This window comes from Telmatherina bonti (genome assembly GCF_933228915.1).
Source record: "Telmatherina bonti genome assembly, chromosome: 8".
Classification (NCBI taxonomy): domain Eukaryota; kingdom Metazoa; phylum Chordata; class Actinopteri; order Atheriniformes; family Telmatherinidae; genus Telmatherina; species Telmatherina bonti.
In genome coordinates, this window is record NC_136626.1 from 39,382,721 (window position 1) to 39,407,421 (window position 24,701).

The 24,701-nt window shown below is 47.1% G+C and overlaps 2 protein-coding genes across 2 annotated transcripts; both read left to right on the forward strand.

Annotated features, from left to right (window-relative positions):
* The first annotated feature begins 3,988 nt into the window (after positions 1-3,988).
* Positions 3,989-12,444, forward strand: scinla (scinderin like a). The gene is made up of 17 exons (XM_079244464.1): positions 3,989-4,033; positions 5,279-5,468; positions 5,548-5,702; positions 7,627-7,788; positions 7,863-8,012; positions 8,117-8,203; positions 8,775-8,907; positions 9,001-9,089; positions 9,179-9,385; positions 9,460-9,593; positions 9,669-9,759; positions 10,180-10,350; positions 10,436-10,610; positions 10,690-10,805; positions 10,879-10,956; positions 12,116-12,176; positions 12,256-12,444. Exons 2-17 carry the CDS (start codon positions 5,291-5,293, stop codon positions 12,414-12,416), a joined length of 2,148 nt encoding a protein of 715 aa, XP_079100590.1. The 5' UTR covers positions 3,989-4,033; positions 5,279-5,290; the 3' UTR covers positions 12,417-12,444.
* Positions 12,445-13,140: 696 nt separating this feature from the next.
* Positions 13,141-22,231, forward strand: LOC306759655 (retinol dehydrogenase 8; the record flags this gene model as incomplete). The annotated part of the gene is made up of 6 exons (XM_079245355.1): positions 13,141-13,237; positions 20,691-20,852; positions 20,952-21,131; positions 21,206-21,299; positions 21,720-21,903; positions 21,995-22,231. The coding sequence occupies 6 exons, from the start codon at positions 13,141-13,143 to the stop codon at positions 22,229-22,231; spliced, it is 954 nt and encodes a 317-aa protein (XP_079101481.1).
* Between the last annotated feature and the right edge of the window lie 2,470 nt (positions 22,232-24,701).

The window sequence follows — 24,701 nt, forward strand, 5'->3', positions numbered from 1 at the left end:
CGGCGGCTCAGGAGGGGGAAGCAGTGCTCCGTCAATACTGTGTACAGTGGAGATGGGGAGCTGCTGACCTCAACTCGGGACGTTGTGGGTCGGTGGAGGGAATACTTCGAAGACCTCCTCAATCCTACCAACACGTCTTCCGATGAGGAAGCAGAGCTGGTGGACTCAGGGGTGGACTCTCCTATCTCTGGGGCTGAAGTCGCTGAGGTGGTCAAAAAGCTCCTTGGCGGCAAGACCCCGGGGGTGGATGAGATCCGCCCGGAGTTCCTTAAGGCTCTGGATGCTGTGGGGCTGTCCTGGCTGACACGCCTCTGCAGCATCGCGTTGACATCGGGGGCAGTGCCTCTGGACTGGCAGACTGGGGTGGTGGTCCCCCTTTTTAAGAAGGGGGACCGGAGGGTGTGTTCCAATTACAGGGGAATCACACTCCTCAGCCTCCCTGGTAAGGTCTATTCAGGGGTCCTGGAGAGGAGGGTCCGCCGGATAGTCGAATCCCGGATTGAGGAGGAGCAGTGTGGTTTTCGTCCTGGTCGTAGAACAGTGGACCAGCTCTATACCCTCTTTAGGGTCCTGGAGGGGGCATGGGAGTTTGCCCAACCAGTCTACATGTGCTTTGTGGACCTGGAGAAGGCGTTCGACAGTGTCCCCTGGGGGTTCCTGTGGGGGGTACTCCGGGAGTATGGGGTACTTCCTTGTGCCCCCTTGTACGAGCTGTCCGGTCCCTGCACGACAGGTGTCAGAGCTTGGTCCACATTGCCGGTAGTAAGTTGGATTCGTTTCCAGTGAGGGTTGGACTCCGCCAAGGCTGCCCTTTATCACCGATTCTGTTCATAACTTATATGGACAGAATTTCTAGGTGCAGCCGAGGTGTTGAGGGGATCCGGCTTGGTGGCCTCAGGATTGGGTCCCTGCTTTTTGCAGATGACGTGGTCCTGTTGGCTTCATGTTGGGTCCTGTTGGGATGAGAATCAGCACCTCCAAATCTGAGACCATGGTCCTCAGCCGGAATAGGGTGGATTGCCCTCTCCGGGTCGGGAGTCAGGTCCTGCCTCAAGTGGAGGAGTTTAAATATCTCGGGGTCTTGTTCACGAGTGAGGGAAGGATGGAGCGCGAGATCGACAGACGGATCGGTGCGGCGTCTGCAGTAATGTGGACTCTGCGCCGGTCTGTCGTGGTGAAGAAGGAGCTGAGCCAGAAGGCGAAGCTCTCGATTTACCAGTCAATCTACGTTCCTACCCTCACCTATGGTCATGAGCTGTGGGTCGTGACCGAAAGAAGGAGATCTCGTATACAGGCGGCTGAAATGAGTTTCCTCCGCAGGGTGGCCGGGCTCTCCCTTAGAGATAGGGTGAGGAGCTCGGTCATCCGGGAGGGGCTCAGAGTAGAGCCGCTGCTCCTCCACATCGAGAGGAACCAGTTGAGGTGGTTCGGGCATCTGGTCAGGATGCCTCCTGGACCTCCCTGGTGAGGTGTTCCAGGCACGTCCCTCTGGGAGGAGACCCCGGGGAAGACCCAGGACACGCTGGAGGGATTATATCTCTTGGCTGGCCTGGGAACGCCTCGGGATCCCCCCCGCAGAGTTGGCAAATGTGTCTGGGGAGAGGGAAGTCTAATAATTCCTGGAAATACTTTGCTAATTCCTATGGTTACTTTACTCATTCCTGGATTTACTTTAGTCATTCATGCTCTTATTTTACACATTCATGTGATTACTTTACTTATTCCTTGGATTACTTTACTCATTAATGGAATTACTTTATACATTCCTGGATTTACTTCACTCCTTCCAAGGATTTATTTACTCATTGCTGGGATTACTTGACCAACTTCTGAAATTACTTTACTCATTGTTAGGATTATTTTCTTTATTCCTAGGATAATGTACTTTTTCCTAGAACTATTTACTCCTTTTTTGGATTACTTTACTGGAATTAGTTTATTCATTGCTATGACTAGTTTTCTTTTGCCTTTTTTATTTTACTCGTTCCTTGGATTACTTTACTCCTTCCTAGGGTTATTTTACTCATTTCACCTGGTCAAGAAGAGGTTAATAACATTCAGAGAAACAAAGCTCCCTGAATCTTGATGGAAGTCACAGATACATTAGAGGCAGCTCTGATCTGTTACCAGCTGCACAAAGCTCTTTTACATGAACAACGGCTGTAGCAGGAAATTAAAAGTGTAAAGCACCTGCAGGGAATTTTGACTCCCAGATCCCTGTATCTGTACATTTCTCATGTTTAACCAGTAAGAATCCTGGTTATTAGAAAGCTCCATATTCTTCTGAAAAATGTAACAGAGAGAAAGCTGTGCTTTTGTGTCAAACTTTATGGCCCTGTTGTTTTTGATAACAGCTCATATCCTGAAACGTTATGTAACATATAAGGGAGTTTTAGCCCACACATGTAAGAACAGGTTGGCTGCAGTTGGTGTTTTTGTGCTCAGTCACCGCCTCAGTGTTGTGTATGTGTTTGCGGTTGGTGGAATGGAGATGGTATGAGATTGGGACAGGGTTGTGTACTCTGCACAATGAGGCAGAATGTGCTGATGCAGCTCTGACAGGGGGAATGATAGAGCCAGTCCTGTCCTGAGGCGACTGCCAGAGCTCAGAGGAGAGATCTTTGCTTTCTTTTTCTGTCAAGCTGCCACATGGGCTTCAGCGTGGCCACAAGCCGGGGCTGTTGACAGGCCAGTGCCAGACAATCCCAGCCGTAAATCTCAGTCTGAAAGCAGAACAACAACAGGGTGATTGCCAAATCAACTGTGGAAGCAGAGCAGAGGGGGGGTTATCATAGTGCATACATTGACTTCCATGATGTGTCCAGCTGTTCTCATTATTACCCATCCTACTACTTAAACAATGACCTTTCTTTTTGTTTCACAGAAGTGAAACTCTAAGTCATTAATGTCTTTCCCTTTAATACTTTCTCCCAAGCATGGCTCCAATTTAATGAAGCACTTTTTTAGTGTATATTCTGAGTCAGGTTCTCTGCAGCAAGACTTTTTCCTGTTCTTACTGAGTGTTATTAATTTATTGATTTTAAAAAGGAAGATAAAAAACATGAGCAAACATTTGTGTATAAAGACAAACCAACATTAGCTGTCAGAAGGCTGCTCGTAGAAACTGAATGTATGAAAGCGCTGCAGTTCTGGGTATTCTAACAATCAGCTCCTGTTTCGTTGTTCAATGTCCTTTTTTTTAATCTATTCTGATCTAAGATCCAAAAGGTTCCTGAACAAAAGACTTTTTGTATAAAAATGGTCCTTATGACTGTCATTTTATTAAATGACCTTTGCCACTGATGTATTAATGGAGCAAGACTTCAGGGAATAATGCATTGTGGAAAGTTGAGCTACTTTTCAATACTTGATAGATTACCTTTGACATAAATCAATATATGAATCTAATGGAATCTTTATTAAATAAAAACTATACCTATTTTGAGCTAAAACTGCCAAATAAGTGGAGTTTAGAAGCAAACAGGAAGAAAACTTGTGTAAAACAAAGAAACTTAAAAACTGAGGGCTGGATTTTGGTGGAAATGCATAAATATATGTGATGGCCCATTTTTGTTCCAGTGGGGTGTAATTAAGTGAGATACTCTGGTTGAATAAATAGAAAACAAGCCTCTATTATGTGTAAAATCTTAAATTATCATCTCTTTTTAGCATCCAGAGATCAGTTTTTGTTTAAATGAGCTGATTAAACATTAATTCATGGAGTTAAAATGGATGAAAAGTTCATATATGAGTTTGTTGTGAATAAAAAGTTATTTCCCTCCAAGATGAGAATTCAAATGAAGTAATCATGACAGAATATTCTGTACAGAATATGTTGTTGGAAATCTTTGTAAATGAAAGGAGTTGTGTGGCTTTTCTCAGGCTGGGCTGGATCAGGCTGAACACACCTCTCCATGTGTGGGTGGACGTCTGTACTGCTTATAAACAGCCTGACTGCTGGCAACCTGGATAGAAACCTGAAGACCAGCAGCACAGCTCCTCCACGTCCACCATCTTACCTCGGTCGGCACAGGTGAGCAAACATTTCTTCTTTCCTGCCTTAGCCCTTCCTTCAGAAAAGATGTTTGAACTGTTCCAGTCAAACAGAATCCAGGCTACTGTGTGCTGACATGTCACATTTAAACAGGCAAAACAGGGAAACAAAGCCTCAGATTTCTGCCTTCTGCCACTGATGTGTTATTAAGTCACAGCTGTTTAACGGTTAGATAGAAAGTCTTTGTCTGCAGGGAGGAACTCTTCATTCCTAAAATATTCCAGTCGCTCTGCAGCTCGGTTTGTAGAATAAACACACCCTGCTAAATAATAAATAATAAATAATAATAAATAATAATAATAAATAATAATAAATAAATAAATAAATAAATAATATAATAATAATAAATAAATAAATAATAATAATAAATAATAAACCTAATTGTCTTAATTCACGGGAGCCAGTATTACAGGTTAATCAATGTGTTGCAGAATACACTGAAAATGAAGCTTCTGGGAAAACTGAGTACTTTAAAGCAGGACCGGACCCAGGTTTCATGGGGCCCCTAGCAGCCCCCCTGACTCCCACAGCACCACTGATGCGTCGGTGTGTCATATCACTGACTGGCGTGGCAAATAGAATACTAAACAACAAAACACAACATGATCTAGTATTAATTCTTAATATTTAGAATGATGAATGAGTGTGGCGTAAACACCTTGGAGCCTGACCCAAGGAACAACTATTTTCACATTAACAAGCTGGATTAAAAGAATAAACACAATCATGGAATTTGCCTGATTTTCACCTGGTGAAATGATACAGTTTGTGTTTTTACTCTGAAGAGCTGAAATAGGTTCATTGCCACCATCAACATCAACTTCCTGCGGTAGTGAGACCCTAATGGTCGGTGCACTGGAGCAGCACCCCTAACGGGACTGTCTCAGCTGGGATAAAGCTGGTTTTATCAGTGGTTTTATTGATCTTTTTCCTTTAAAAAATCCAGATGTCTTGACATGTTGAGTCCACCAGGGGGCTCCGAGCACCAGCCTCGTTTGCTTTTGCCTCATGTTGACTCTGCAGTTTACTTTTTCCTTTGACAGGCTCTGTGATGCAGGGTGACATAAACACGGCAGAAACATGGCTGTAGTTCTGAGTATCTAAGGAAGAAAGAAACAATAAATTTAGACTCCTGCCAGCCATAAACTGATCCATCAGCTGGTTGCATGAAAACTCTGAGGACTGTTCTTCTGGATGTGTTAATGGCTGGTTTTATCCTGCCAGACTCTGAGCACCATGGTACACAAAGAGTTCCAGACTGCGGGGAAGAAGCCTGGTCTGCAGATATGGCGGGTGGAAAAGATGGACCTGAAACCTGTCCCTCCTCAGCTCTATGGAGACTTTTACACCGGAGATGCTTACATCCTGCTCCACACCACTCCGGCTCCATCTTACAACGTGCATTCATGGATCGGTATGGCAGGTTTATATTTAAGTATTCTGTCCATCTTCTGTCTGTTCCTGGAGACAGACCTGTGCTTTCTGTTATGCAGGTGATGAAGCTTCTCAGGACGAGAGCGGAGCGGCTGCCATCTTCCTAACTCAGCTGGATGACCACCTGAAAGGAGCTGCAATACAGTTCAATGAATTTCAAAACCAAGAGTCCATCACCTTTCTGGGTTACTTCAAGTCTGGCATCAAATACAAGGTGAAATATTTCTGCTAAGAAATCAGGTTAAGCATACATTTGAAGGTTTATCAGTGGAAATGAATCCAAGAGGGTCCAGAGAAAACATTTTAAAGAACTCATTTCCATAAGAGTCGTCTGAGTAATGTGTTTACTTGGGAATTGGAAGCTGTGCTTCTCGGTGGTGTGGTTGGCTTCAACCTTAGCTTTTCCATGGAGAGGTTTCTATGTTTCCATGGCGAGGTTTCCATGGAGAGGTTTCTATGTTTCCATGGCGAGGTTTCCATGGAGAGGTTTCTATGTTTCCATGGCGAGGTTTCCATGTTTCCATGGCGAGGTTTCCATGGAGAGGTTTCCATGTTTCCATGGCGAGGTTTCCATGGAGAGGTTTCTATGTTTCCATGGCGAGGTTTCCATGGAGAGGTTTCTATGTTTCCATGGCGAGGTTTCTGTTTCCATGGCGAGGTTTCCATGGAGAGGTTTCCATGTTTCCATGGCGAGGTTTCTATGTTTCCATGGAGAGGTTTCTATGTTTCCATGGCAAGGTTTCCATGGAGAGGTTTCTATGTTTCCATGGCGAGGTTTCCATGTTTCCATGGCGAGGTTTCCATGGAGAGGTTTCTATGTTTCCATGGCGAGGTTTCCATGGAGAGGTTTCTATGTTTCCATGGCGAGGTTTCTGTTTCCATGGCGAGGTTTCCATGGAGAGGTTTCCATGTTTCCATGGCGAGGTTTCTATGTTTCCATGGAGAGGTTTCTATGTTTCCATGGCAAGGTTTCCATGGAGAGGTTTCTATGTTTCCATGGCGAGGTTTCCATGTTTCCATGGAGAGGTTTCTATGTTTCCATGGCGAGGTTTCCATGGAGAGGTTTCTATGTTTCCATGGCGAGGTTTCCATGGAGAGGTTTCCATGTTTCCATGGAGAGGTTTCCATGTTTCCATGGAGAGGTTTCCATGTTTCCATGGTGAATTTGGGCTGCATATGTCCTGGATGTTTGCTTCCATAGACATAAAACCTTTCTCAATACTTCTATGGTTTTACCAGATTCCGTAGGCACACAGATGCAACTAGAGACCTCAGCATCCTCCAGATTTTTCTGCTCTATATTGCTGCAGTAGAGCCTGTTTTGCTCCAACATAACAGTTTTATAAAAGCATACCGAGTGCTCATGGAAGGTTGTGGTTTTCCATCTGTCATGTGTCAGACTGGGCGTTGGCTTCATGGGACAAGTGGTTCCAAGAAAAGCCACAAAGTAAGAAGATTTTCAACTGAGCACCACAGGCATCAGCTTTTCTTTCCTTTAGTAGGAGTAAGCGTGAGATGAAGATTTAATTCATGTTTAACAGAATTTATTCATTTAATACTCTGATTACATTTAATTATGAACCTTTTGACCTGGTTGGCCAGGTTTGGCCACTGTCTGCTTTCTACACACATGAGATGAGAACAGATTTACCACCCGTACAGGTTATAAAAAGAAACTCTCTCCAGAAAAAAACTGTGAGAAAACCATACATATTAATATATTTTTGTTTACTTCTTTGAGTCAACTCCAGTTCTAAATAAACAATCAAGTGTGAAAAAATTTGAATTATTTTAACCCTTCAAATGAAAGTTTGATGACACAATGTCACCATTTTTAAGGGAAGAAAAAGAAAACAAGTTGTTTTCCATATAATACATTTTCTTTACCGGGGCATTTGTTTAAAAATCAGTCTGTTTGTTCTGCAGTTGAAATTTTTCATGATCTTTATCAGGGTTTTTGTGTGTGTGTCAAAAATGGTATTTAAAGAGTTTAAAAAAAAAAAGAACTTAAAAGATCCCATATTTGTTATCTTTGATCAGAAGTGAAGTTTGTTGTGAGCTAAACAAGAAGAGAAGGAGCGATGGACTAGTTTAGATTCCAACTGGCTTCGACAGCCTGAATCTCTGCTGTGTTCCAGAACGGAGGAGTAGCTTCAGGCTTCCAGCATGTACTGACCAACGACATGAACGTGAAGCGTCTGCTGCATGTCAAAGGTCGCCGGACAGTCAAAGCCATGGAGGTGGACATGTCCTGGAGGAGCTTCAACAGAGGAGACTGCTTCATCATTGATCTGGGAAAGGTGAGACAGAGCGAGGCTATTTAACTGCAGCAGGACACATCCATCCTCCTCTTGTCTTCTGTCTGATACGCCAGGACATCTACCACTGGTCTGGGAGTGACAGCAACCGCTACGAGCGCCTCAAAACCACTCAGATGGCCAACGATATCCGCGACAACGAGAGGAACGGGCGTGCTGCAGTGCACATGATAGAAGAGGGATCTGAGCCAGAGGCCATCATCAGAGTGAGCTTCTCATAAACAAAGCATCTGACCGGGCTTTATCTGACTTATTTGAATTCCAGGAAGGATATTGAGAATAAAAGCATATATACTGTGTTTATTTATAGGAACTTGGAGCCATGCCTCAGCTTCCACCTGCAAGCTGTGATCTGTCTGCTGAGCAGACAAAGAAGACGCAGGCGTCTCTGTATCTGGTAAAAACACACAGCTGAAGGTCCTGCAGGCTCCGTCTGACCCCGACATCTGAACTTCTCTTTGTTACATTTCTTTACTTTACTCCTCATGCTTTTGCTTTGGTGACAGCAGCATTCATCACCTGCAGGTAGAGATAGGCAGCTGTTCCAGACAGGTTGGAAACCAGAGATCCAGCAAGTCAAAACCAGGTTCTCATTTCCCAGCATGCCGTTCCTCAGTGGTTCCTTCAGGAACTGCTGGTAACAAGGCCTCAGTGGATCCATCAGTCACTGTAAGCTGATTTTAGTCATCAGAGTTAGAAAACAAATTCTACAGAAGAGCCGTGGAAGCAGACCAGTGTTCTGACACATGGAGATGTTTCCGGAAGCTCTCTGAAGAGTTAAAGCAAACCAGTCTGGGATTGAAGTACTTTTCAACCATTATCTGATTTTTTTCCTCAGTTTCTTTGGCAGAATTTAAAGTGTGCCGTGTTAAAGAAGGAGAAGGCAGAGCTTCAGACCCTCGTCCTTTTGAATGAATGACTGGAAGAAATGTGGACTACCTCTTGAGAAATCTCCCTCTTATTGGTAGATATCTGATGCTTCCGGCTCCATGAAGACATCTTTGGTGGCGGACAGAAACCCTTTCAAGCAGGACATGCTTTCCCAGACTGAATGCTACATCTTGGACAACGGAGTTGATAATAACTTATTTGTGTGGAAAGGTAGCAGATTTACTTGCATCCTTATGCTGAGCTTGTTGGGTCCATCTCTGGTCTAAGAAGAAATGACTCATCATTCTGACTTCTGACCCACAGGAAGGAATGCAAACACAGAGGAGCGTAAAGCAGCTCTGAACGCTGCACACAAGTTCATCAGAGACCACAACTACTCCCAGAAAACACAGGTGATGTCCCATGGAAGCCGACTGCAGAGCTCCAGAATACCAGCTCCTCCCTGTAGTGAAAAGACCGTCTCTGTTTCTACCATGGACAGGTCCAGGTGATGCCTGCGGGGGCAGAGACTACCCTGTTTAAGCAGTTCTTCTTCAGATGGTTGGAGGGAGAAGCTACAGGCCAGACCTATACAGTCGGTCGCATCGCCAAGGTGGATCAGACTCCCTTTGACCCATCTAAACTCCACACCAACAACACCATGGCTGCCCAGCACGGCATGGTGGATGATGGCTCTGGGAAGGTCCAGGTATGCCCATTTGCCTCCCCGCCATCATGCTTTAATTATGAATGTTTCCTAGTTACCATGGCGGCTGTTTGCAGATTTGGCGTGTGGAAGGAGGTGATAAAGTCCCTGTGGACCCATCCAGCTATGGACATTTCCATGGAGGGGACTGCTACCTGGTGCTGTACTCCTACGATGATGGAGGCAGACAGAAGCATGTCATCTACACTTGGTAGGTAAAATGTTGACGCCATGAAGATACCATGTAAACATCTGAATGAGATTTAATACTCTAAACTCGCTGCAGGCAAGGACAGAAGTGTACTCAGGATGAGCTGGCTGCTTCAGCGTTCCTCACCGTCAGCCTGGACGACTCCATGGGAGGAGTAGCTACGCAGGTACCAGACTAACCCTAAACCATGTAGATTGATATAGAACTCTAAATCCACTAGCTATTACAAGGTTAGCTTCCTTTACACACTGACTGCTGTCACTTTTTAGCTGCTAAGCTAAGGGGAGCGCTGCTGCTGCACCCTACTGGACAAACATGAGGATCCTCCATGTCCTCTCCACCCCGCTGGACGAGCGGTGCCGCCAGGCTCCTTCCTGTCTGCTGCACCAGACAGCTTGGGATGGAAAGGGTTGTGAGCTGAAGTGAATGGAATTCACTTGGTTAGGATGATGAATGAATGAATCTTTCCCAACATTTTGACCCGTTTCTTCATATTTAGCAGAGGTTCCAAGCAGGGATCTGCAGATAAAAACCTGCCGTCTGGCTAACGCTGCGACATCATAACTCAGACCGAGTGTCTCTCCAGGTTCGGGTCACCCAGGGCCAGGAGCCCCCTCATCTTGTGAGCCTGTTTAAAGACAGACCTTTGGTCATCTACCTGGGTGGGACATCCCGCAAGAGTGGTGACACCAAGGCTGGCACCACACGACTCTTCCATATCCGCCAGAGCTCCACCAGAGCAACACGAGCCGTTGAGGTCTGTCTCGATTGTCATTCTCCTTAAACTGACCAAATGAACAGAGGACGAGATTTTCTCTTATTCTGTGTCACCGACCCATCAGGTGGTACCAACAGCCTCCTCTTTGAACACCAACGACGTGTTTGTGCTGAAGACTCCTAATTCCCTGTTCCTGTGGAAGGGGAGAGGAGCGAGTCCAGAGGAGATGGCTGCAGCTAAGTATGTAGCCAGTCTCCTGGGGGGGAATGCCACTGAGGTGGACGAGATGAAGGAGCCGGGTAAGTGATGAAGACAAAGCTCACTGCTGGGAGGAACAGTAGACACTCCTCTGTGAAAAACTGGTTTCTGTGTTGCCAGCTGCTTTCTGGACTGCACTGGGTGGCAAGAAAGACTACCAGACCTCCAAGTCCCTGCAGAAAACAGTGAGACCGCCGAGGCTGTTTGGCTGTTCCAACAAGACCGGCAGGCTGATGGTGACTTTTTATCTGCTGTGATTTCCAACAGGAAGTCCTGGTGTTACTTCTAAACCTGTCCTTCCATGTTTAGGCTGAAGAGGTGCCAGGTGACTTCACACAGGTTGATCTGGCAACTGATGATGTCATGATTCTGGACACGTGGGATCAGGTGTGTACTCCACAATGACTGCAGAACTTAGCATAGACGAGTATGAAAGTAATTTAGTTCTGTTCCCACACTCAGTCTGGTCTCCAGTGGATCAGACCAGTAAAACAACCAGTAAACAGTGAAAACTACACATTTTTCTGTGTTTTACCACAAAGGAATACAAATACATGAAGACGTTTAACTATATATTCAATATAAATTAAATTAATATAAATCTTAATGTTTTAAACTTTATATATAAAATGTTTTTTTTATTTTATTTTATTTTATTCTATTGATTGATTTTCTGTTTGACATTTTCATTTATTCTGTTGATAGACATATTTGGTGTATTTTACATATATAAAGCACTTTTCGACAGCAACAGCTGAACAAAGTGCCGAACATTAAATTATTAAAACATAAAACAATAAAATATAAAACAATGAAACCGGTAAAAACAATAAAAGCAATTAAAGCAATTAAAGTAAACTCATTGTGGGTACGATGTGAAGAGAGCTGCGTCTGGAGAAGGGAATTAGAACTGGAGAGTTCCACAGAGCTGATGTCCCGCCACAGTAAAAGCCCCTCAGAGCTGATGTCCCGCCACAGTAAAAGCCCCTCAGAGCTGATGTCCCGCCACAGTAAAAGCCCCTCAGAGCTGATGTCCCGCCACAGTAAAAGCCCCTCAGAGCTGATGTCCCGCCACAGTAAAAGCCCCTCAGAGCTGATGTCCCACCACAGTAAAAGCCCCTCTGAGCTGATGTCCCGCCACAGTAAAAGCCCCTCAGAGCTGATGTCCCACCACAGTAAAAGCCCCTCAGAGCTGATGTCCCGCCACAGTAAAAGCCCCTCAGAGCTGATGTCCCGCCACAGTAAAAGCCCCTCAGAGCTGATGTCCCACCACAGTAAAAGCCCCTCTGAGCTGATGTCCCACCACAGTAAAAGCCCCTCTGAGCTGATGTCCCGCCACAGTAAAAGCCCCTCAGAGCTGATGTCCCACCACAGTAAAAGCCCCCCTGAGCTGATGTCCCGCCACAGTAAAAGCCCCCCTGAGCTGATACAAACTGAACGTCTAAGAAGTCAGAAATATCTGACTATTTCAGATAATATTGTGTGTTTTCTCTCCATATTCACCCCACTGGTGTAACCCCCCCCCCCCCCCCCCCCCCCTCCACAGATCTTTGTTTGGATCGGAAATGAAGCAAACATGATAGAAAAAACTGGAGCACCGAAGATTGGTAAGAAAATCAGCTGAACTGTTGAAGGAGAAGCAACATAAGACTTCAGTTCATAAATATCTCCTTGTGTTGTGTTCAGCACAAGACTACGTGTTCTCGGACCCCTCTGGTCGTCGTGGTATCCCCATCACCACAGTCAAGCAGGGGCAGGAGCCGCCCTCCTTCACCGGCTGGTTCCATGCCTGGGACCCCAAGATGTGGGACAAGGATCTCCTGAAGTGCCTGCAGAAAAAGCACTAGAAGAACCAAGCCTGTGTTTCATATATGATACCTAACTGCATAGTCGCAACGTTGTGAGCTTGTATTTTCACATTTCTTTGTAGCTGTAGAGCGAGGGTGGCCAACTCCATCCTGCAAGTGTTCAGACTTTCCCTGCTGCAACACACCTGACTCAACTGAAAGGTTCGTTATCAGGCGGTTTGGTGTCAGCTCTGCTCAGTAGGTCTGGCGTGTGAGGTGTTGCAGCAGGGAGACTGAACACTTGCAGGACTGGCGGACTGGATTTGCCCTCTGCTGGTGCAGGAGAAACTTTCTGGAATGCTCTTCGCTGTTTGTTTTCATGCTGTTGATTTGCTGACAACAGTAAACTTTAGGAAAAGGACTGAATGAACTGTCCTCCAGCTGGAAAAGTCAAACACAAGCATGAAAATGTCTTTTGCTTTAGATTTTAAACGAATGGATGAAACTTGGGATCTCAATAAAAAAAAAACCTTTAAGATCGTACGCCTTCAGAGTCACTGATGTTTTCCACATCTTCAGGCCCTGCAGCAATGGGCTTGTCATCACTGCTCTAAATCCTCCATCTGCAGCTGTGGGAGGCCACCATCAGTAATCTTCAGCTCATGTGCTCCAGGCTTCTGCTGAGTTGCAGACTGTGGATTAAGGAGCTTAAAGATGTTCCCTTGTTCCTCCCTTCTTTTGTCCGCTTCCATTCCCCGCTGCTGCAGCCGCAACACAAACAGCCATGAGCCAGAAGGTGGTCCTCATCACAGGCTGCTCCTCCGGGATCGGCCTGGCTCTGGCGACCCGCATCGCTAAAGACGAGAAGAAGAGGTTCATGGGTAAATGTTTCAAGCTTTCCTCTGGTCGTGTTTGACAGCTGCTGTGGTGAGAAGTTTCTACACACAGCAGATTTCATCTTGTGAAGAGATCAGCCACTGCATGAAAACGTCCCTCCAGGTCTGTCGAACAGTCTGGATGTTCTGGAGAGCAGAATCTCTTCAAGTTGTCGCGTTTGCTTTCCGCTGTCATTGACTCGCAACGATCCGGATCACAGTTTTCATCTCAAATGCAGAATTTAAACAGAACGAAGAGGAGCGAGACGGTAGATCCTCCAGGATCCAGAGAAACTCAAACACATGAAATACTTTCTGCTGATTCACAGCAAAGGACAAAACTCACTTCAAAGGGGATGGGGGTCAGGTCTACCGTCTGGTGGTAGACCGGATCCTGATGCGGTAGCAGGGAGGTCTGGTCTAACGTCTGGTGGTAGACCGGATCCTGATGTGATAGACGGGAGGTCTAGTCTACGGTCTGGTGGTAGACCGGATCCTGATGCGGTAGCAGGGGGGTCTGGTCTAACGTCTGGTGGTAGACCGGATCCTGATGCGGTAGCAGGGGGGTCTGGTCTAACGTCTGGTGGTAGACCGGATCCTGATGCGGTAGCAGGGAGGTCTGGTCTACCGTCTGGTGGTAGACCGGATCCTGATGCGGTAGCAGGGGGGTCAGGTCTACCGTCTGGTGGTAGACCGGATCCTGATGCGGTAGCAGGGAGGTCAGGTCTAACGTCTGGTGGTAGACCGGATTCTGATGTGGTAGACGGGAGGTCTGGTCTAACGTCTGGTGGTAGACCGGATCCTGATGCGGTAGCAGGGAGGTCTGGTCTACCGTCTGGTGGTAGACCGGATCCTGATGCGGTAGCAGAGAGGTCTGGTCTAACGTCTGGTGGTAGACCGGATCCTGATGCGGTAGCAGGGGGGTCAGGTCTACCGTCTGGTGGTAGACCGGATCCTGATGCGGTAGCAGGGAGGTCAGGTCTAACGTCTGGTGGTAGACCGGATTCTGATGTGGTAGACGGGAGGTCTAGTCTACGGTCTGGTGGTAGACCGGATCCTGATGCGGTAGCAGGGGGGTCAGGTCTACCGTCTGGTGGTAGACCGGATCCTGATGCGGTACCAGGGGGGTCAGGTCTAACGTCTGGTGGTAGACCGGATCCTGATGCGATAGCAAGGGGGGTCAGGTCTAACGTCTGGTGGTAGACCGGATCCTGATGCGGTAGCAGGGGGGTCAGGTCTACCGTCTGGTGGTAGACCGGATCCTGATGCGGTAGCAGGGGGGTCTGGTCTAACGTCTGGTGGTAGACCGGATCCTGATGCGGTAGCAGGGAGGTCTGGTCTACCGTCTGGTGGTAGACCGGATCCTGATGCGGTAGCAGAGAGGTCTGGTCTAACGTCTGGTGGTAGACCGGATCCTGATGCGGTAGCAGGGGGGTCAGGTCTACCGTCTGGTGGTAGACCGGATCCTGATGCGGTAGCAGGGAGGTCAGGTCTAACGTCTGGTGGTAGACCGGATTCTGATGTGGTAGACGGGAGGTCTAGTCTACGGTCTGGTGGTAGACCGGATCCTGATGCGGTAGCAGGGGGGTCAGGTCTACCGTCTGGTGGTAGACCGGATCCTGATGCGGTACCAGGGGGGTCAGGTCTAACGTCTGGTGGTAGACCGGATCCTGATGCGATAGCAAGGGAGGTCAGGTCTAACGTCTGGTGGTAGACCGGATCCTGATGCGGTAGCAGGGAGGTCTGGTCTACCGTCTGGTGGTAGACTGGATCCTGATGCGGTAGCAGGGAGGTCTGGTCTACCGTCTGGTGGTAGACCGGATTCTGATGTGGTAGACGGGAGGTCTAGTCTACGGTCTGGTGGTAGACCGGATCCTGATGCGGTAGCAGGGAGGTCAGGTCTAACGTCTGGTGGTAGACCGGATCCTGATGCGGTAGCAGGGGGGTCAGGTCTACCGTCTGGTGGTAGACCGGATCCTGATGCGGTAGCAGGGAGGTCAGGTCTAACGTCTGGTGGTAGACCGGATCCTGATGCGGTAGCAGGGAGGTCAGGTCTAACGTCTGGTGGTAGACCGGATCCTGATGCGGTAGCGGTGGGGTCTGGTCTAACATCTGGTGGTAGACCGGATCCTGATGCGGTAGCAGGGAGGTTTGGTCTACGGTCTGGTGGTAGACTGGATCCTTATGCGGTAGCAGGGGGTCTGGTCTACGGTCTGGTGGTAGACCGGATCCTGATATGGTAGCAGGGAGGTCAGGTCTACCGTCTGGTGGTAGACCGGATCCTGATGCGGTAGCAGGGGGCTTTGGTCTAACGTCTGGTGGTAGACCGGATCCTGATGCAGTAGCAGGGAGGTCTGGTCTACCATATGGTGGTAGACCGGATCCTGATACGATTGAAGGAGGGTCAGGTCAGGTCTAACGTCTGGTGGTAGACTGGAACCTGATACGGTTGCAGGGGGGTCAGGTCTACCGTCTGGTGGTAGACCGGATCCTGATACGGTAGCAGGGAGGTCAGGTCTAACGTCTGGTGGTAGACCGGATCCTGATACGGTAGCAGGGAGGTCAGGTCTAACGTCTGGTGGTAGACCGGATCCTGATGCGGTAGCAGGGGGGTCAGGTCTATTGTCTGGCGGTAGACCGGATCCTGATGCGGTAGCAGGGGGGTCTGGTCTACCGTCTGGTGGTAGACCGGATCCTGATGCGGAAGCAGGCCAACCCCTGCGTGTGCCAGGGAAAAAGTCTCCTGGCACGTGCAGGGGTTGGCCATACACTAGCTCCACCGATGAAGCCTGGAGGTCCTCTTTAGGGGCTGTTCTGAATGCCCAGCATGACCAAAGTAGGCTTGTCCATCCAGTTGCTGTCTGTGAGACAGGCCCGGAGGGAAGCCCTCATGGAGCGATGAAAACATTCAAACAAGCCATTGGATTGCGGGTGGTAGGAGGTGATACGGTGTGGCTTCACCCCTAGGCTGCTTGCCACTGCGTTCCAGAGCTCTGAGGTTGACTCTGAGCCCCGGCTCGAGAAGAGGTCAGATGGGGGTCCAAACGGGGCCACCCAAACTCCAAAGAATACACGTGCCATGACCGTTGCTGATGCCGCAGCAAGCGGAGCAACTTCTGGCCACCGAGTGGTCCTATCAACCATAGTAAGGAGATAAGTGAAACAAAGGGAGGGAGGGAGGGAGGGGTCCTACTCGGTCTACATTAACATGGTCGAACCTCCCCTCCGGTGCAGGGAAAGGTGTCAGGGAAGTCTTCGTGTGGCGGTGGACTTTCAAACACTGACAGTCCACACAAGCATCCGCCTTGCCCTGCACATCTTTCTTTAGACCGTGCCAGACAAATTTGGAGGCGACCAACCATTGGGACGGTTTCCTGCTTGGATGAGAAAGACTGTATACCGCATCAAACACATGCAGCCGCCATGCAGTCGGAACGACGGGGCGTGGAACACCGGTGGAAAAGTCACACAACACCGTGTAGTTGCCCCTACCAAAGGCAACATCCTTCAGCTACAAGCCAGTAGCCGTGGTCTGGAGCGACTAGACCTCAGGGTGGGAGGTTTGATCGTCTGCTAGGCACCGGGAGCACGGGAGAGGCAGTCTGCAACAACGTTGGTCTTGCCAGCTACATGCCATATGTCTGTGGTGAACTCGGAGATGTAGGACGGCTGCTGCTGCTGTCGGGCAGACCAAGGCTCAGACTCCTTAGCCATAGCAAAAGTGAGTGGTTTGTGGTCTACAAAAGCCGTGAACTGCTGGCCCTCCAGAAACGAACGGAAATGCCGAATAGCCAGTTGGAGGGCTAGAAGCTCCCGGTTTAATGCACTGTGCTTGGGTTCGTTAGGGCGCAACTGCCGGCTGAAGAAAGCAAGGGGTTGCCAGGAACCGTCCAGCCACTGCTCGTGCACAGCACCCACGTCTGAGCCATCTGTCGTTCCTGGAGATGGGTGTGCAAGCATTGTGGCCTGGGCCAACGCCGTTTTGGCGTCCATGAAAGACACGAGTCTCTCAGCAGACTAGTCAACCAAATGTTTCGGAGACCTGTCATCCAGGTACACAAGGTACCACAAGGCACCAGGTACAGTCCAAAAGGCGTAACCACAGCAGTTTTGGGGACATCCACTGGGTGCACCAGGACCTGATGATAGCCACGGACTAAGTCCACCTTGGAAAAGATGACCTTACTGGCTAGGTGTGCTGAAAAGTCCTGGATGTGGGGCACTGGATAGTGGTCTGGCATTGTAGCGTCATTCAGTCGACGGTAATCCCCACATGGGCGCAACCCCCTGTCAGGCTTGGGGACCATGTGGAGAGGTGAAGACCAAGGGCTGTTGGAGCGGCGAATGATCCCCAGGCGCTCCATGTTGTCAAACTCTGCTTTTTTAAAAATCCGGGCCCAGAGCAGCTGCTGCGTAAGTGGCAAGTACAGTGGGAGCTGCGCCATGGTGCTGGCTTGCCAGAAAAAAATGATCAGCCTCCTCAGCCAGGGTGCGGCAGTCACTAATGGTGGCGTTAGCCAAAGCAGTACGTACCTGGGGAGGCAGCTGTCTCAAGAAGAGTTGTACGAAGAGGAAGTCGGGTGTGTGGTCCCCCAAGAGAGCCAACATTCTGTCCATGAGCTCGGAAGATTTACTGTCGCCCAAGCCTTGCAACAAACAACTGGCTTGCTCAGCATCGGAGAGTTCAAAAGTTTTCAGCAGGTGGGCTTTGATTGCAGCATACTTATTGTCCGTCGGGGGGTTCTGTAAAAGACTGATCACAGTAGCCGTAGAACTGCTGAGCGCTGAAACGACATAGTAGTACTTGGTGGAGTCCACAGTTATATCACGTAAGTTGAACTGCGCTTCAGTCTGGGCAAACCACGCCAAGGCGGACGACTCCCAGAAGTCTGGCAGCTTCAAAGTCACAGCGTTTGTCGTCATTGTTCCGAAAGATTACGGAAAAGGTCCACGTCGGGGTCACCAGTGTGGAAATTGTAACAGACAAAGAAGCAATTTCTCACTTTGATCACACAACAGCGTGTTGTTTATTAGAGGTTTAACACTGAAAAGAGAACGACAAAAATGGCGAAGCTCCTTTTATCCCCCGGAAACCCCGTTTTTAAAGGAACAGCGTCCTCTGTAGATCAAAAGCTAGTATATGTAAGAGTCACTATAAAAAAAACTCTATTTTTCACATCTGGGAAGTATTTCTGAACACATAAATTTACTCCATACTCTTAAAATCTTAAGTGGTCACTATTTTAAACAGACAATTAAAAAAGTAAATTATTCACCTGCCTTGTTATTGCATAAAATGTCAATTAAAATGAAAAAACACATACATAACATGTATAGCTGGGACAAATGATATTCAACTTTACTCAACTTTATTTGTATGGCGCCACTTCACAACAATGTTGTCACAGGGCACTTTACATACACAAATCAACATCCACATCATTTCAAGCCAATTCCTACATATCCTACAATAGAAACCAACTGATTGCATCGGGTCATGACTTTGGTCCAATCCCCCATCCTGAGCTGCATGGGGCGACAGTGGGAAGGATTCCACTTAACCCCACTATTCTGTTGTGAATCTGTTAGCTAACACTGAACTGCACAGTAATTACTACAGTAAGTATTCATTTCACCACTGTATTCTTCATCAGTGCAAAGAATGGTTAACGCAGCATTTCACAGACTTTGGTCTAGCTTTGTATTTGCTCCTGAAACTAGACATCTTTTAGCCTGCTTGATATTAGGCACCTTGTCCTGAGTAGGAGCTGATGCCAGAAGGTTGTTTAAGTGCGTATGTGTGAGCTTTGAGCCCAGCTTTGTTTAGTGATGTTCATTACCGAGAAAACTTACGCAGAAAGGCAGGTAGACCTGGCAGGAGATACTGGTAAAGTGTGTCCAAGCCCCCAGAGGCAAATATGTCCTTCAGTTCTATATCACATTGCAAATCAATTGTTTCAAGTTGCACGTCAACGGGCGCATCAGAAGCTCTGACTGAATGGTGAGCAAAAAACTGCAAATTATGTCTCAACTTTGCTAAAAACCTGAAATCGTTTCACAAACTCCCACAGCAGTCTTGTCTTTGTGCTGTCTCAGGTCGGGATCAAGACTTGCTGTGCATGCATCTCTTAAACAGGAAAAATGAGTTAAACTGGTCAAACTGACGATGGTTCAGACCTCTTGCTCGGATGAAATCAACAGACAACCACCTCCATGACGTCATCCATTCTTAATGATTTGCAGCACAGTGCCTTCTGATGCAAACCAGTGAAATATCCAAAAGTCACTCCCTCCATTTGTTGCTTGTACTTTCTCTCTGAACTTCGTCACAACGCCTGCCTTTTTCCGACCATCGATGGCACACTGCCTGTAGCCAGGCTGTCAATGCGGGACCAGTCCAGCGCCAACAACAGCATGGAAAATGTTCTTGGCTGTTCTTGTGTCTGTCATGGGCACCAGCTCAACAAACTCCTCTGTGACAAAGTCTTATCAACTCCATGAATGAAAATAGCCAGTTGGCTGAAATTTGTAATATCAGTGCTCTCATCAATTGCAACAGAAAATGCCACAAGTGACGCTTCAACTGGATGTCCGAATCTGTCGATAGGTCCAAAATCCTGTCTGCTACAGTATTCCTCGTCAGGCTAATATTGGCAAAAGCTTGTTGCTTCTCAGGACACATTTTCTGCAGCCATCAGCAAGCAAGTTTTAACAAACTCCCCCTCACAGTCCGGCTTAGATGCTAATGCTATTTTGCTAGCGATTAGGTAGCTGGTTTTCACTGCGGCATCACTGGTCTCCCGGCTCCGGGTGAAAATGGACTGCTGTTTCCTCAGACCCCCCAACAAGTCATTTACCTCCTGTCTTCTAAGTTCTCCGTGTCAGCTGGTGGATTTTTCACTATGCTGAGTCTCATTGTGGCGCCAAAGATCATATTCCTTGAGCACTGAAACTTGCTGTGTGCAAGCAATGAGTTTAAAGGAGGAATAATTAGGAAAGTAATATTTACTTTACACTGGTGTAGTGATACTGGAGATCCATGCAGGTCTGGAAAGATCTTTCTGTCCTCCCGCGCCGACCAGCCCATGACATGAGGTGGCATCTGCAATGTCCAGTCAGGTTTCAGAGTGGGCCAGTGACCTGGAGCCCCTGTTGTAAAGTTATCCTGGACTTAGTGAAACAGCTTGTTCCATAGCTGTCTTCCTACAGAGGAAAATATTCAGATCAAAACAGGTGAAAAGGGACCAACAGCAGACCAACTCAGCAGGTCTGTGGGAGTTTTCCACATAAAGCCTTTCGTGGACAGTATTCAAAGTTTTACTCTGTGATCTAAAAATTTCAATTTCATTCTTTGCTCAGGAGGGAAACTGTTTAAAGATTAGGAGTGATATGATGACCTTTCTTTCGCCCGCTTCTCTGTATTTAAACAATAACACCTGAGAGGGTTGTATGTTTGTAGTCTACGCCACCATGAGGAACCTGAGCAAGGCTGAGCCGCTGGTTGAGGCGGCAGGTCGGACACTCGGTAGGACCTTGGAGATCAAGCAGCTGGATGTGTGTGATGAGGGCTCCATCAAAGCCTGCGTGGACAGCCTTCCTGAGCGCAGGGTGGACATTCTCAGTAAGTCTGCAGTCAAAAAGAATTATTCTTGTACTTGTACATGTCTCAGAAAGCAACAGCTGTGCAGTATATGACCTGGTTACATTCTCTGTTTCTAAGTAAGTAATGCAGGAATGGGTCTGATTGGACCCATTGAATGTCAATCTGTAGAGGAGATGAAGACTGTGATGGACACCAACTTCTTCGGGCTTGTACGATTACTGAAAGAAATCCTTCCTGACATGAAGAAGAGAAAGAAAGGCCATATTGTGGTCATCAGCAGTGTCATGGGGATTCAAGGTGAGGACAGCTGACCTGCTCTTCATTAGAGCATTTATGAAGCCAGGTCTTAATGCTTTCCTTCTCTGATTCAGGAATATTATTCAACGACGTCTACGCAGCTTCCAAGTTTGCAGTGGAAGGATTTTGTGAAAGTTTAGCGGTACAAGCCCTGAGGTTTAATCTGAAGTAAGATACTGCTTTTTCTCAACTGCTGTATCTGTAGAAAACAGGAACTCTTTGCATGTTTGGTTGTTTCATTTTCCTCAGGCTTTTGCCTTTAAAGCTGAGTTAAGGAGAGAAAATCCCTGCTGGTATCATCACTAGCATGAAAATACCTGTAAACCTGACTTGCATCCAAAACATCTGTGCAATCCTGTTGCACAACCAGCTACGCTCTTAGAGGACATGTTTTAGTCTGTGTGTAAAGCCAAAAAGCAGCACACCCAGTTTTTTAGGCAAGCTCAAACACAGCATCGATTAGTAAATTCAGATTAGCAGCTTTAGCTTAGCAACTTGGTGGCAAAAAAACCAAAACACCAAATGTCACAAAGCTCAGTGATATTTGGTGTTTATTACTTCTTACTGTGTCTACTACTTTGTCCTCAGCATCAGCCTGATAGAGCCAGGTCCAGTGATAACAGAGTTTGAGCGCAAGGTATATGATGAGGGTCTGAAGACTGATCTCAGCAAAGCTGACAAAGTGACTGCCGACATGTTCACAAACATCTACCTGAAGAACTACAAACAGATCTTTGAAACCCTCGGACAGACTGCTGAGGATGTAGCAGAGGTAAACCATCAGCAAGCTGCATCACATCACTTTCCACAAAACATTCTGCGACTGTTGAAACGTTCATGGCTGCCCTGTGTTTTCCTCCTAGCATACCCACAAGATCATCACCATGGAGAACCCCCCTTTCCGTCACCAGACAAACACACTTTACACCCCCATGACAACACTCAAATATGCTGACCCCAATGGTGACCTTCCCATTGACACGTTTTACAAAATGGTCTTTGAACACGACAAGGTCTTCAACGCGAGTTTGAACTTCCTCAAGCTGCTGCGCTGGAGAAGTCGGAAGAGTTTCACCCTGGAAAAAGACAAAAGCAACTGAGCTGGGTCTTTTGCTGTTGTTTGGGATACATATGGCTAGTTACCATGGCTAGTTTTCTAGAATTATATTTTCCTTTCTCTCATCTCTTATTTGTTTCATATCCAGAAACAAATAAAGGTCCTGAATACTGATAAGATGTTTGGTTTTTACAAACACAGTCTGGCACATCCAGGAGGCAACAACAGTCTCCTCTCACCAAGTGTCTCATACTTGTGTTAAACGCTTCATAAGCCCACTGTTGCAGTGCTTACCACAAGAATGGAATAGCATCATAAATGACATGAACAGCCAAATGGGCAAATTCAGATTGGTCAGCAACACCTTCACTGAGGCCTTTGTGCACTTCCAAAGTCTCATGCATGTCATGTAAAACTCATTCTTTCAAAGACATTGCTGTATCCACAAACTCTGCTAGTGACATATTGTGTTTGTGACCCTGGATTACATAAAGTAATCTGATCTGAGATTAGATCAATTCAATTCAACTTTATTTATATAGCATCAAATCACGGCAATGCCATCTCAAGACGCTTTACAGACAGAGAAGAAAACATAATGAAAGCCAATTCATAACAGCCTATATAAGGAAACCAACAGATTGAGTTGAGTCCAACTCAATCTCCCATCCTGAGCAAGCACACTGGCGACAGTGGGAAGGAAAAAACTCCCTTTTAACAGGAAGGAAACCTCCGGCAGAACCCGGCTCAGGACAGGCAGCCATCTGCCTCTGCTGTGTGGGGGGAAGAGGACAGAAAGACAACAGACAACAGGAACTGCTACTCCCGGCCAGGGAGACCTGCTGAGACAGGAGACATACATGTTAAAGATGCAACACTGTTATGGGGGGGGGGGGGGGGGGGGGGGGGGGGGCTGATAACCAAAGGCTCTGCCTCCTGCTCGGCTCTTTGAGACTCTAGGAACCACAAGTAAGCCTGCAGTCTGCGTACGAAGTACTCTGCTTGGTATATAAGGAACAATGAGGTCTTTGATATATAGTGGTGCCTGGTTGTGGAGGGCTTTATATGTAAGGAGAAGGATTTTAAATTCTATTCTAGATTTAACAGGCAGCCAGTGAAGAGAGGCTAAAACTGGAGAAATATGATCTCTCCTGCTGGTTCTGGTCAGGACTCTGGCTGCAGAATTCTGGATCAGCTGAAGGCTTTTCAGGGCATATTTAGGCAACAGGTGTGACGAGGGTGTGTGAGGAAGATGATGATGATGATGATGATGGTGACGATGATGAGGGGCCAGTGGTGACGGGTCCCAGCGCGGCTCGGCGGTGGGACTGCCTGGATGGATCCGTCGCTGCAGAGAGGAGGACCACCCCCAGCCGCACAGCGGACATTTTAGAGGACTGGGTTGGAAGATGGGGTTTTATTATTTTAACCTTTTAATCTTTTTATCTGGGTTTTTTTTAAATAAAAGTTTATGAATGTTTAGATGAATGTTTAGTGTGGTTGACTCTGCTCCCCCTGATTTTTTTTTTTTTTAAAAGGACCAAGGTGGCTGGGAAGAGATTTTTACCTGTTTATGTTTCTTTATGTTGTGTTTTAACATTTCCCGGCCACCATGACGTGTGTCAGTAGTGAAGACGGGGGGGGGGGAAATCAACTCGCAGCTGCAGCGGTGGTGAGCAGGGATAGACTGAACTCTTATGATCCTACACACACACTAACACACACAACACACACACTGCTGTTTCCAAAGAAATGATGAATTTCATTCATAAAATGAACACATCATGCTCCATTCACTGGGCTGCACAAAAATGTTTTTAAAAAAGAAAATACAAATCTGTCTGCATCAACGTGAATTTGTTCACATCTCATGACATCAATCTTAACTGGGTTTGACGGGTGGAAAGGTGATGATGGGAAGTCGAGTCAAATGGACAAAAGACCAAAGAAACCATCAGGTGCCCAGTTCAGAAAGAGAAGAAGAGGAGAAATGCTGAAAAGATGAAGGTATGCAGGTCTCTATGAGTGAAGTTATCGTGCATGGCGGGCCCTGGGCGGGTATGTGCCCTTGGCAAAGTTTTACCCCTCCCCACGTGGCAAAATGCTACATAGCTAGCTCACACACATTTTGAAACTAATGCACAAATTGTTGTTTCTAAAGTAAACAAACTGCAACAAAAATTATGACTAAAACAAAATAAATAACACTTCTGAGTGCAAATCTCATAGCAACAGTCTGTATGCAGTCATGTTTACATTTCTGCTCTGCATTCTGAATTCTTCATTGCTTCAGATCAAAACATTATTTAACCAAGAAAACATCAGGAAAGTTCTGCAGTCATTATACTTCCATGCTTCACTTCCAGCTGCTGGTAGAGACAGTAAGATGGAGTCTCTAGTATCTTCTGTAGGTACTTGTTGCGGCTGCTAACATGTTCTCAGCCAATCTGGACAAACACAAATCACCTGCACGATGCAGATCAGTCAAGTTCTTCCACAGCAAACTGGCTGGG

What these genes read in the sequence shown, in the direction of transcription:
- scinla (XM_079244464.1), top strand. Translation starts at nt 5,291, where the DNA reads ATGGTACACAAAGAGTTCCAGACTGCGGGGAAGAAGCCTGGTCTGCAG. An exon ending in AAGCATGTCATCTACACTTG is followed by an intron (nt 9,594 to 9,668) that starts GTAGGTAAAATG and finishes AACTCGCTGCAG; the next exon opens with GCAAGGACAGAAGTGTACTC. An exon ending in AACTGGAGCACCGAAGATTG is followed by an intron (nt 12,177 to 12,255) that starts GTAAGAAAATCA and finishes TGTTGTGTTCAG; the next exon opens with CACAAGACTACGTGTTCTCG.